The sequence below is a fragment of the Ctenopharyngodon idella genome, chromosome 16, assembly GCF_019924925.1.
Source record: "Ctenopharyngodon idella isolate HZGC_01 chromosome 16, HZGC01, whole genome shotgun sequence".
Lineage (NCBI taxonomy): Eukaryota > Metazoa > Chordata > Actinopteri > Cypriniformes > Xenocyprididae > Ctenopharyngodon > Ctenopharyngodon idella.
The window spans coordinates 35,222,199-35,236,115 of NC_067235.1; the positions used below are offsets into that span (position 1 = coordinate 35,222,199).

The window sequence follows — 13,917 nt, forward strand, 5'->3', positions numbered from 1 at the left end:
TGACCAATTGTAAACAGTGCTTGAAGATTTTCAGGAAGGTCTAACAATAACATTCAGGTAGGAAATATACAGAAATTAAATAAATTAATAAATTGTGCTGCTTCATATTTTTGTGGAACACTACCATTCAAAAGTTTGTCAGTACTGTTGTAAAAAAAATGTAATTAATACTTTTATTCATCAAGGACTCATTAAATTGATCAAAACTGACAATAAAGACATTTTATAATGTTACAAAAGATTCTATTTTAAATAAATGCTGAACTTTCTATTCATCAAAGAATCCTGAAAATTAAAATGTGAATTTAACTGAATCAGAATGATTTCTGTAGGATCATGTGACACTGAAGACCGGAGTAATGATGCTGAAAATTCAGCTTTGATCACAGGAATAAATTACACTTTACTATATATTCACATAGAAAACAGCTGATTTACATTGTAAGACTATTTCACAATATTACTATTTCTTTCAAAAACATTTAAAAAACTTAATTATTCCATAATATACACATCTATACATCTATCTATGATCAGTGTCTGAGAGGCGATGGTGTGCGTGACCTCTGACCTCTGTAGGAGAGCCCAGGTCAGCTGAAGGGCTGTAGGTGCTGGTGTCCGGCGGGACGGTGCCTGCGCTGCTGTGGACGGGTGACGAAGGTCCAGCGGGGGGCGCCGAGGAGTCTGGGAATCCTGCTGACGGCCTCTGTGTTCCTCTGCTCTGCATCCGGTCAAACGCACTGAAGATCTGACTCCATCGACACCACAAACCAAACACCAGCTGAACCTGAGACACAGAGCGGGTTTAAAACTCTTCATGGCTTTAATTTACTGAATTTATGACACAAACTGAAAGCATTAAGAGCTTCTAAAGAGCCGCAGATTAAAGATGAATGTTGAGTAACTTCCTGCTAAATCAAAATACAATGAAACACTTGTAGAAACGAGCCGTTTGACGTCAATCGTCCGGCGTCACGTGACTCTACAGCGCTTCCTAATGTCTCTAGAAGAGCATCATCAGCACGTCCTCTCAGTTCATGACGATCAGATGTTCATAAACAGATCGTTGTCATCAAATACTGGCTGAACGCCTGAACGTCACTATAAATAAACTCCAGTTCATTCAAACACAGCAGCTGAATCTAACTAGTTCCTACAGAGTGATAACAGAAAACATGACCAACATCTGTGTGTGTGAGGAGCGTCTCATCGCTGGATTCTCCTCTCGGGGTCAGAGATTCACACAAAAAAGCAGAAATCAGAGGACAGATGACACACATGATGGTCTCTGTCCATCCTGTCACCATCGTTTCAGTCATGATTTTACATTATTTACACAACAAAAACCCAGCAGTTTTGTAGACTGATCCAGAGACCGAGTGAGACGACAAACAGTGAGACAGACAGACAGAGAGAGAGAGAGACAGCGAGAGGCCGGGAGATGTTGGTGACTCACGGTAACTGAACAGATTCAGTATCTGCACAAAATCACAAACAAGCGAATCATTTTTTCCTCCTGCTGGTTTTTCCTCCATCTCGCTGCAGTTCTGCTTCTGATTCTGCCGTTTGTTTTGGGCAGCTATTATTTAACACACGTTTCCTTTCCACCACATTCCCCTCGCAGCCAATCCGCACGCAGCAATCAGCAGCGCCGCAGATCTGCGCTCAGATACGTCAACATTCATTTCACATGCACCCAAACAACAAGATGCTCCATACGAGAGCAGACGCGTATTCAAAACAAACAGTCTGGATCTCACGTTACCAGACGGCACTGAGCGGATCGAGTGAAACGCGTGTTTGTGTGCAGATCATCAACAGAGGGACGCTGATGTTTCCACTGGTGACACTAAATACGGCTGTAAGCGTCCGCTGAAGGTCTGCGACTCTCAGGACAGTCGAACCGTCACTCGGTCACTGCTGCCGCCACTGAAAACTCACATTAATCCTCCACAATAAATGATTAATAATCATTATTTTGATAAATTCATGTTCCTGGTAATCTTGAATCAGAATATCTTCTCCTCCCTCTTGCAGCATCTCTTCTCTTCTCTGATGATGAGGGCGGGGCAACCTGTCACTCACATGAGATCCACCAATAGCAAACCACAACCATCCAATCAATTCCCCACAGACAAAATCAAGCCCCGCCCTACATTTGTTCCAGCATATATAGATGGGAAATGCGTCAGTACCTGAGGGTTGGAGCACTTCAGGTGCACCGGCTGCAGGTCCACATGCAGACACATGATGAAGGCGTCTTTGCTCTCGGGCTGTAGTTTCGGGGCGGTGAGCGCCAGCGTGGAGGTGCAGCCCAGCGGCTCGAGAACACTGAGCGAACGCTGCTGTCCCAGGAGAGAGTAGACGCTCAGCTGACTCACACACACCGTCCAGGGGAACGCATCACCTGCAAACACACACACACACATATCACGCTCGTGTTTCAGGATCTACAGAGAGAGATGTGAAGCGTGTGGCGCTCGTACCCTCCTCCAGCACGGGTCTGGGCACGGTGAAGGGCACGTCCTGCAGCGGCTCCATGCGTCGGTGTCCTGCGCTCAACACGCTGATCTGCGGCAGACACAGCACCAGCGTCCCTGGCATACATGCCTGACTGTGGTACCAGCTGCGGACGGTGCCGGGGATGTCGCCGCTCACCAGCGTGCTGGGAGACGGGAGGCTGTCGGACGGAACGAACACGCAGCACGACTGCAGCTCCACCTGCATGGAAACACACACAGTTAACACGTCACAGGTGTGTGTGGTCACATGAGCGGTTCCTCTCTGATAAAGCATCTGAGACCGGACACACACACAATTTTACAACATCGACACTTTCTGAACTGAATTGACCTCTCTTGTCTTCTGTAGAGCTGCTTTACATCAGAATCTGAATGTGTCTCATATTTGATGAAGTTTGCATCGATGATTCTGTTATTTTCCTGTTTATTATTGTGAAGCTGCTTTGATTGGAAGCTTGTTTCCACCACTCAATATAAAAAATAAAAAAGGTAACTGCAACTTTTTATCTCACAATTCTTTTTTTTCTTCTCAGAATTGCGTGATATAAACTCACAATTGTGAGTTATAAAGTCAGTCTTTTTTTCCCTCTAAATTGGACTTTGAAAAGAAGTCAGAATTGCGAGATATAGTCAGAATTGCGAAAAAAGTCAGAATTATGTGTTATAAATTCAGAATTGCGAGATATAGTCAGAATTGCGAAAAAAGTCAGAATTGCGAAATATAAAGTCAGAATTGCGTTATAAAGTCAGAATTGCGTGATATAAAGTCAGAATTGCGAAAAAAGTCAGAATTGCATGATATAAAGTCAGAATTGCAAGATATAGTCAGAATTGCATGTTATAAAGTCAGAATTGCGAAAAAAGTCAGAATTGCGTGATATAAAGTCAGAATTGCAAGATATAGTCAGAATTGCATGTTATAAAGTCAGAATTGCGAAAAAAGTCAGAATTGCGTGATATAAAGTCAGAATTGTGAAAAAAGTCAGAATTGCGTGATATAAAGTCAGAATTGCGAGATATAAAGTCAGAATTGCGAAAAAAATTCAGAATTGTGAAAAAAGTCAGAATTGCGTGATATAAAGTCAGAATTGCGTTATAAATAAAGTCAGAATTGCGTGTTATAAAGTCAGAATCGCGTGTTATAAAGTCAGAATTGCGTGATATAAAGTCAGAATCGCGTTATAAATAAAGTCAGAATTGCGTGTTATAAAGTCAGAATTGCGAAAAAAGTCAGAATCGCGTGTTATAAAGTCAGAATTGCGAAAAAAGTCAGAATTGTGAAAAAAGTCAGAATTGCGTGATATAAAGTCAGAATTGCGTTATAAATAGTCAGAATTGCGTGTTATAAAGTCAGAATCGCGTGTTATAAAGTCAGAATTGCGAAAAAAGTCAGAATTGCGTGTTATAAAGTCAGAATTGCGAAAAAAGTCAGAATTGCGTGATATAAAGTCAGAATCGCGTGTTATAAAGTCAGAATTGCGAAAAAAGTCAGAATTGTGAAAAAAGTCAGAATTGCGTGATATAAAGTCAGAATTGCGTTATAAATAAAGTCCGAATTGCGTGATATAAAGTCAGAATTGCGTTATAAATAAAGTCAGAATTGCGTGTTATAAAGTCAGAATTGCGAAAAAAGTCAGAATTGCGTGATATAAAGTCAGAATTGCGAGATATAAAGTCAGAATTGCGAAAAAAGTCAGAATCGCGTGTTATAAAGTCAGAATTGCGAGATATAAAGTCAGAATTGCGAAAAAAGTCAGAATTGCGTGATATAAAGTCAGAATTGCGAAAAAAGTCAGAATTGCATGTTATAAAGACAGAATTGCGAAAAAAGTCAGAATTGCGAGATATAAAGTCAGAATTGCGAAAAAAGTCAGAATTGCGTGATATAAAGTCAGAATTGCGAAAAAACTCAGAATTGCATGTTATAAAGTCAGAATTGCGAATAAAGTCAGAATTGCATGATATAAAGTCAGAATTGTGAAAAAAGTCAGAATTGCGTGATATAAAGTCAGAATTGTGAAAAAAGTCAGAATTGCGTGATATAAAGTCAGAATTGCGTGATATAAAGTCAGAATTGTGAAAAAAGTCAGAATTGCGTGATATAAAGTCAGAATTGCGAAAAAAGTCAGAATTGCGTGTTATAAAGTCAGAATTGCAAGATATAAAGTCAGAATTGCGTGTTATAAAGTCAGAATTGCGTGATAAAGTCAGAATTGTGAAAAAAGTCAGAATTGCGTGATATAAAGTCAGAATTGTGAAAAAAGTCAGAATTGCGTGTTATAAAGTCAGAATTGCGAAAAAAGTCAGAATTGCGTGATATAAAGTCAGAATCGCGTGTTATAAAGTCAGAATTGCGAAAAAAGTCAGAATTGTGAAAAAAGTCAGAATTGCGTGATATAAAGTCAGAATTGCGTTATAAATAAAGTCCGAATTGCGTGATATAAAGTCAGAATTGCGTTATAAATAAAGTCAGAATTGCGAGATATAAAGTCAGAATTGCGAAAAAAGTCAGAATTGCGTGATATAAAGTCAGAATTGCGAAAAAAGTCAGAATTGCATGTTATAAAGTCAGAATTGCGAATAAAGTCAGAATTGCATGATATAAAGTCAGAATTGTGAAAAAAGTCAGAATTGCGTGATATAAAGTCAGAATTGTGAAAAAAGTCAGAATTGCGTGATATAAAGTCAGAATTGCGTGATATAAAGTCAGAATTGTGAAAAAAGTCAGAATTGCGTGATATAAAGTCAGAATTGCGAAAAAAGTCAGAACTGCGTGTTATAAAGTCAGAATTGCGAGATATAAAATCAGAATTGCGTGTTATAAAGTCAGAATTGCGTGATAAAGTCAGAATTGTGAAAAAAGTCAGAATTGCGTGATATAAAGTCAGAATTGTGAAAAAAGTCAGAATTGCGTGTTATAAAGTCAGAATTGCGAATAAAGTCAGAATTGCATGATATAAAGTCAGAATTGTGAAAAAAGTCAGAATTGCGAGATATAAAGTCAGAATTGCAAGATATAAAGTCAGAATTGCAAAAAAAGTCAGAATTGCGGAAAAAGTCAGAATTGTGAGATAAAAAGTCACAATTATCTTTTAAATTATTTTATTCCGTGGCGGAAACAATCTTCCACAGCTTTGAATCAACCTGTACTGTATAAAGCGCTATATAAATAAAGCTGACACACACAGTGATTCCTCACGTTCTTCAGCGCTCACAGAAGCTGACGGCTCCTCGCGGTGTTGGTGGTGGAGGTGATAATCATGTAAAATAAACCGTGAAGAACGCAGCGCTGTGTTTGTTTCTGCTGGACGCTCCATTAGCGCCGGACGCTGCTGTAATGAGGCTTTTGATGTGCTGTTTGTTTCCCCTCCAGCGCCGACACCAGCTGATACACTCGTGGGTGTAAACCGACAGCGTGTGTTTAATAATCGCACGCTCTTCAGTGATGCAGCACAAACACAACGCCACAGTCATGAGCGCTGAAACAGGTGAGAGTCGCAGGTGCTCTCCTTCACACTGTGAGGTTTAATCCCTGATGAATCTGTATGATGGTGGCTGAACAACGAGAGCGATTGAGAGGCCAGATGCATAAACACAGCTGCTAGTCTGAACTAGAACTAGTCTAGAACCAACTAGCAGTTAACCAAGGGTCAATCAGTCTTCACACAGAAGTTTTTCATTCCACTGACCTGCATCTAATGTTTTTAACAGCAAAAAATGTGAGATGCAGGTCAGCGGAATAAAGAAAAATGCAAGAGACACATTTAAAAGTTAAAGTTCTTTTAAAGCCGTGTCATGCGTGAGACGCTGCAAAAGACGCCAGATGTGAGAGCAACTGTTAAAGACGTCCGTCTAGCACACATTTATATAGAAAAACACTGGAAAAGCAGTGCAGTGAAATGGGAAAAATGCGTTCTGTGTGAACGGCCCCTTACTTTTCAGATTCAAATTAGACCTTTTTATGTAACCGACCTGAAGAAATGGCCAGTTATGTTATGACCAGCATAATGAAAAAAATAGATGACTAGCTTGTGTTAATAGTCTAAGCGGTTTATGCAACCGGCCACCGATGAAAAGTAAAGTGGTTTCAGAGGTGGACGTGCTGATGAATAGAGTGTGAACAGAGTGTGTGTTGAGCTGATGTTGACGATGGAGCAGAAGGTTTAATTCATCACAACACATCTGCTCTCGTCCCGTGAGCCACACGAAACACGCAGAGAAAATATCCTGTTCATTAATGCGCGGCAGCTGAGCGGACCTGCGTTACTGCGTTTTTCCATGGCGACGGCCGCTCTGTTAGCGCAGATCCTCTTACAGTTTTGGTAGCAACCTGCTGCTGTGAACACACTCGAGTCTAATATAAAATAAAAATAACTCATGACACAATCGCTCGAACAGAAGGAGAGAACGGCACCGACTCACCGAGAACAGCAGGAAGTGACCGACACAAACCTCAGTGTGAACCACACACACACATATTCACACACACACACACACACACACACACACACACACTCTCACACACACACACACACACACACACACACACTCTCACACACACACACACACACACACACTCCATACTCTCATACAAACACTCTCACACTCCACATACTCACACACACACACACACACACACACACACCTGTAGTGTGAGGTGTTTGACGGCATTCCAGGTGTGTGTTATCAGGTTCTTCATGCGTTCCTCCGGACTCACGTGACATTCTTCAGATGATGGAAAAACCTTCACTGGAACAGAGAGAGGCCTCGACTCTAAACACACACACACACACACACACACACACGTGTTAATGGAGACAGATTCAGAATGTTCTTCATGTTCATAACCACTGAACACAAAACACATACACACAAACATACAATAAAATAAACGCAATAATGTGTGTGTGTGTGTGTGTGTGTGTGTGTGTACAAATCAAACAATAAATTACAGGAAGACCAGAGAGGGAAGTGGAGTTAAGACCAGTTTTAATGTGTGTGTGTGTGTGTGTGTGTGTGTGCAGATCGGTGTTGTGTTTCTGTTAATGAAAACCACACTGCAGTAACGCATGGACTCTGAGAGGCTTTTGATTAGACTGGAAATGATCAACATCTGCAGTGTGAAGGTCAAACCATCTCAAGCAGCTCCTGCAGACAAGAAACATGCAAAACAGCCCAAAACCTCCCACACAACACCCAGAGCTCCTCACAAACACTTCTCTTAAACACTCCTCACAAATGCTCCTCTCAAACTTCCTCTCAAATGCTCCTCTAAATGGCTCTTCTCAAATGCTCCTCTTAAACCGTCCTCACGAACGCTGCTCTAAATCGCTCCACATGTATGCTCCTCACAAAAGCTCTTCTTAAATGCTCCTCACGGATGCTCCTCTTGAACGCTTCTAATGAACGCTCCTCCAAATACTCCTGACGGACCATCCTCTCAAACGCTCCTCTCAAGAGGCTAGACTTAAGGCTGATTTATACTTCTGCGTCGGACCTACGCCGGAGCCTCTGCGCCGTAGGCTATGCGTCTGTTTTCATTTATACTTCTGCGTCGTTGTGCGCGTCGACGTGCATGCAGACCACTAGTAGGCAGTGTCTGCGGTCATGTTGAGTATCAAGGCAAAAGCTGAAGAAGAAGCAGCTTGTCATGTACGTTGTCAGAAAGGCTTACAAATAGAAGCGACAAATAGGTAACGACTTTTGTTGCAGTTTGACTGCATGTGTTCCCTGAAACAGAGTGTTTTTTCATTCCTATGGAAGTTGAAAACGCTCGCTCTTCTCCGATTACTCCGTTTTTTGACCCGTGGGAGGGGTTCTAAGCAGACCAATCACAGCGCTTGCGTAGAATTGACGCGTTGTTACATTTTTGAAGAGGTGCACGTCAGGCTACGTCATAGGTTACGCGTGGTGCACACAGCCTACACTCGACACAGAAGTATAAATCAGCCTATACAGTCAGTATTAAATATATAAAACAGCATGCAGTCAAAATTACATCTGATAAGAACATTTCATATTTACATTTCAACTGAATTATATTCCATTCATGAGATTGAATCGAAATACGGGATAAAAAGTTCTCTGGTATAGAGAGTTCTCTACGATTTGAAAAGTGGTTGGGCACACATTTCAAGTCTCATCAGCGTTTCTTAACAACACAAAGCAGTTTTAAATGGCTTTTTAACAAGAAACATGTGGGATAGTAAAAGAGCATCTACAAAAGCATTTTTCAAACCACAGAAATAAAAATTAAACTAAAATGCTGTTCCAAGCATGTATGACCGAAAATGCATTTTTCTTATTAAATAGAGCTCAAATTAATGCAGCAGATTAATGCATGAACATTCGTCTGAGGCCTTCTGTGTCTGAACATGGTGTGTGTGCGCGTGTGTGTGTGTGTGTGCGTGTGTGTGTGTGTGTGTACCTGTCACAGTCTTGGTCTTCACAGGGCTGCTAGTGTAGTCTGATGCCTGATTACTAGGTTGTTTGGTTAGTGGTGTGCTGCCAACAGATGCTTCATCCTCCCTCCTCTTCTTCATCACCATGGAAACCTGCAAGCATCACACAGCATCAGTAATGTCTCACACACACACACACACACAGACGGACGTACCTGTTGAGTCTGTCTGTTGCCGCTGGTTCTCTGCGGGTGGAACAGCAGCCAGGAGGACAGAACCGGATCCACATTGACAGCGACACCCTGAACGCTCACCAACAGCACCGCACCTGCAACACACACACACACACACACGGCCTGGTGTTAAGGTGCTGCGTCACATGCCGTTCACTCTCGTTTTCAACTGATAAGAACATCAATTAGTTCAACCTGACACGTGTGTATTACTGCATCACACACTCACAGCCCATCACTTCATACAAGAGCACAAAGCATCTGATATGAAGCCAAAAATAACATTTTCCTTCAATAAACGTCCATGAAACTTCAGCCTCTCTGGTTCTTAAACAATCATCTTTACCCACAGTTCAGCGCTGAGGTCATCCGTCACGACCGCGCACATGTAATGGCTCCCATGCCTGCGGGATTTACTGGGAATTCTCTGGCGTAAATCAGAACGCCTCAATCACTCGATAAGAGCGCAGGCCGCCCCGCTGATGAGCTCCCACTACTTCCAGAACGGCTTTGGAAGCGTCCGGGATCTTGTGTGTCAGGCCGCAGGCGATCGCGTGTGTTTGAGAGCCAATCAGCTTCCAGCATCACAAATGATTAACTGTGTTGTGTTGTGTTTGTGTGTGTGACTGTATTAAAGGCTCATGTTCAACATCCTGTTGTGTGGCGCTGCGTTCAGCAGTCCTTCTCTTCCTTTAAGAGCTCTATTAAAAGAACTTTATGGCTTTTAAGAGGCCGTGTGTGAGATAACGCACAGAAACACACACAAACAGAGCGTCCAGGCCACCTGCAGTCCCAGGACTCTCTTCCCATCATGGCTCGGGCCCAGTGCTCCGGCTCCGCTATCATAAACACACACGGCACTTCAAAGCCTCCCGCGGCCATTGAAGACGCAGCCGTACGGGGGACGAGCGCTTTGATGTGCGGAGAGAGAAGGCAGCGAGGACACTGGCCTGTCAGAGTAATGCCTGTAATTTCAGGAGTCGTCTGCACCGGCCCTGCGACTGTAAACAAGCAGCGGAGGAGATTCAGGCGGTCTAAAGTCAATGTCACACACCTGCAACTGCTTCACACACACACACACACACACTGAGGGTTTAGAGTTGAAGGCCTGTTCACAGCATAAACCATGAGATTTAAAGGACAGTTCAGGCAAAAATCATCATTTTGTCATCATTTACTCTCCATCATGTCATTCAAACCAGTATGACATTCTTTCAGCGGAACACAAAAGAAGATATTTTGAGAAATGTCTCAAAGTTTTTTGTCCATGTAATGAAAGTCAATGAGGTTCAGTGTTGTTTGGTTCTTCAAAATAGCAAAAGAAAGACAGTTATACAGGTTTGGAATGACATGACAGAATTATAATTTTTGGCTGAACTACATTTCAGTCATTTCAGCTAGTCTTTACATCAAAAGGTTTTAGGACCCTCAGGAAAACAAATACAGGGTGACAGAACCTGAACACGTTTATACTGAGAGAATGACACACGGCCTTTCATGTTCATGTTATGACAACACAGAGTCCAGCCAATCACAGGCCTCTCACAGCCTCACGCTGCGCTGTGATTGGTGGAGTAAGTAAACTATGGGTTCAGACCAGAGAGAGCACCTGCGCATGTGTCTGAACTTCTGAAAACGCAGCGTGACGCGTGACCATCATCACTTCATAATGAACAGAAAACGCGTTCCTTTTCCACCAACAAGCCGCGCAGGAACCACGTCACTCCAGAAAAACACAACAGCGATCATCCAGCCATCTATAAACAGAGCCAAAGCAGGATCACTCACATGCAGCCGTTCTGCAACATCACAAACAGTGAAAAGTGCTGGACTAAATACCCAATCAGATCAGATGACTGGAACCGTAGTTATAAGAAGTCATAAAATCACTGAGAGAGCACAGTAATGCAGCGGGGCATTAAACATACTGGGGATCAGGTGCATGTTTATCTTGGACTTGTGAAATCTGAATCCCTCACGCCGCTGCACGACATTCGCTTCCTCCAAACGGTAAGTGGGATCCTGTGCAAATAAACTTCAGCATGGAGCGCATGAAACTCCAGCGGACCTACATGCAGCAGGACACCATCTGAACCGCGGCTCTTATTCAGTCCAGCTGCTGCGAGCGGAAACATGCGCAACTGCATTGGGTGACTCATTCCGTTTCAAACGCAGGAGCTGCGCCAGCGACAGCATTTCATGCGACTTAAGTGACGCTCTTCAGCACTGCTGAGACATTAACCTCGACGACAGCTCTGAACATGACTGACAGTGAGCGCAGAGAGAGAAAAACATGTCAGAGAGAAACAGAGAGAGAGAAAATGAACATACAGGAGGAGAAATGCAGGACGACATTTGTGAGGATTCAAACTGCATCACAGACGGGTCTACAGACACACAGACAGACAGACAGACAAACATGCAGACAGACAGACAGAGAGACAGACAGACAGACAGACAGATGGGTCTACAGACAAACACGCAGGCAGGCAGACAGACAGACATGCAGACAAACAGACAGACAAACTTGCAGACAGACAGACAAACATGCAGACAGACATGCAGACAGACAAACATGCAGACAGACAGACAGACAGACAGACAAAAATGCAGACAGACAGACAAACATGCAGGCAGGCAGACAGACAGACAGACAGACAGACATGCAGACAGACAGACAGACAAACATACAGACAGACAGACAGACAAACATGCAGACAGACAGACAGACAGACAAACAAACATGCAGACAGACAGACAGACAAACATACAGACAGACAAACATGCAGACAGACAGACAGACAGACAAACATACAGACAGACAGACAAACATGCAGACAGACAGACAGACAGACAAACATGCAGACAGACAGACACAGTCATGCAGACAGACATGCAGACAAACATGCAGACAGACAAACAGACAGACAGACAGACATGCAGACAGACAGACAGACAAACAACAAACATACAGACAGACAGACAAACATGCAGACAGACAAACATGCAGACAGACAAACATGCAGACAGACAGACAGACAGACAGACAAACATACAGACAGACAGACAGACAAACATACAGACAGACAAACATGCAGACAGACAGACAGACAGACAAACATACAGACAGACAGACAAACATGCAGACAGACAGACAGACAAACATGCAGACAGACAGACACAGTCATGCAGACAGACATGCAGACAGACATGCAGACAAACATGCAGACAGACAAACAGACAGACAGACAGACATGCAGACAGACAGACAAACAAACAGACAGACAAACATGCAGACAGACAAACATGCAGACAGACAGACAAACATGCAGACAGACAGACAGACAAACATGCAGACAGACAGACACAGTCATGCAGACAGACAGACAGACAAACATGCAGACAGACAGACAGACATGCAGACAGACACAGACAGACAGACAAACATGCAGACAGACAGACAAACAAACATGCAGACAGACAAACAGACAGACAAACATGCAGACAGACAGACAGACAGACAGACAAACATGCAGACAGACAAACAGACAGACAAACATGCAGACAGACAGACAGACAAACATGCAGACAGACAGACAGACAGACAGACAGACAGACAAACATGCAGACAGACAGACAGACAAACATGCAGACAGACAGACAGACAGACAGACAGACAGACAGACAAACATGCAGACAGACAGACAGACAAACATGCAGACAGACAGACAGACAAGCAGACAGACAGACAGACGGGTTCATGAGTGTTGAGTGAGTTACTCCACAGACACATTAAATCAGTTTCAATTTATGGGGTTTAAAACTGAGACGAGATGTTTCTGTCCGAGAGTGAAATACAGCCGCAATTACAAGCGTTACTCAGGAGAGATTATTTACGTTTTCCTATAGAGACGATGTGTAGATGAGAGCCGCAGATTCAGGAACACACGTCAGATTTACTGCAGGACACAAACACGCCAGCTGAGAGAGAGCGCAGTAAATCACACCGCAGCACCACATGACTCCCTACGAGGGGTGGGGCTCGAACCATGGGCGGGGCTTGATCTGTGAGGACTTGTGTTCTTCACTCACGCAACAGACTTCAAAAGTCACAAACTGATCCATCACAGCCAGCAGCAGGCATACAGAGAGAGAGAGAGACAGACAGAGAGGCGCATATGGAGAGAGAGAGAGACACATTCAGAGTGAGACTGTGTTGGTTTATTTGAGTAGAGAACGACCCTCCATGTGTTTGACGTCTCTGTTCGATGGGCTTTTGTAATTATTTATTTAGAGAGCGGGCAGCCGCGAGAGCGTTTACGCTGAACCCATTAGAGCTGGAGAACACAAGACCCGCCTGCAGCGCGCATGTTTCCATGCTAGTGAGATCTGAGACGCCTACAAAACAGACCAAAGTCATCAGACTAAGCGTCTCACTGTCACAAACATGTGACAAGACTCACGCAGGCCGTGTCTGGCAGGACACCGGAAACGGCCACAGGGGGGCAGTGATGTCACGATGAAACGAGAGGGTCACAGAGGCTGCAGAGCGGAGCATGATGGGAGTCCTCACAGCTGTAAGTGCAGCAGGAAATAACAGTGCAAATTAAGGCCAGAATGTGTCAAACAAACGACTTTAAAAATGAGCAGGAGAGAGTGGCACTGCGGACCACCCACAACTACCGTTTACCAGCCAACTAACCAACCGTCCGACCGCTCGCAGCCGACACCTTGCCTCGGCTGTCTCTCTCCCTCTCCGCC

The 13,917-nt window shown here is 43.5% G+C and overlaps 1 protein-coding gene across 1 annotated transcript in view; it reads right to left on the bottom strand.

The window, feature by feature from the left end:
* The window catches only part of LOC127496703 (intermembrane lipid transfer protein VPS13B-like), a 97,845-nt gene that overhangs the window by 52,647 nt on the left and 31,281 nt on the right, over positions 1-13,917 (bottom strand). The window contains 6 exon segments of the mRNA XM_051864402.1: positions 572-787; positions 2,196-2,407; positions 2,487-2,721; positions 7,168-7,295; positions 8,950-9,076; positions 9,139-9,251. Of these exon segments, the coding sequence (XP_051720362.1) occupies positions 572-787; positions 2,196-2,407; positions 2,487-2,721; positions 7,168-7,295; positions 8,950-9,076; positions 9,139-9,251 (1,031 nt within the window).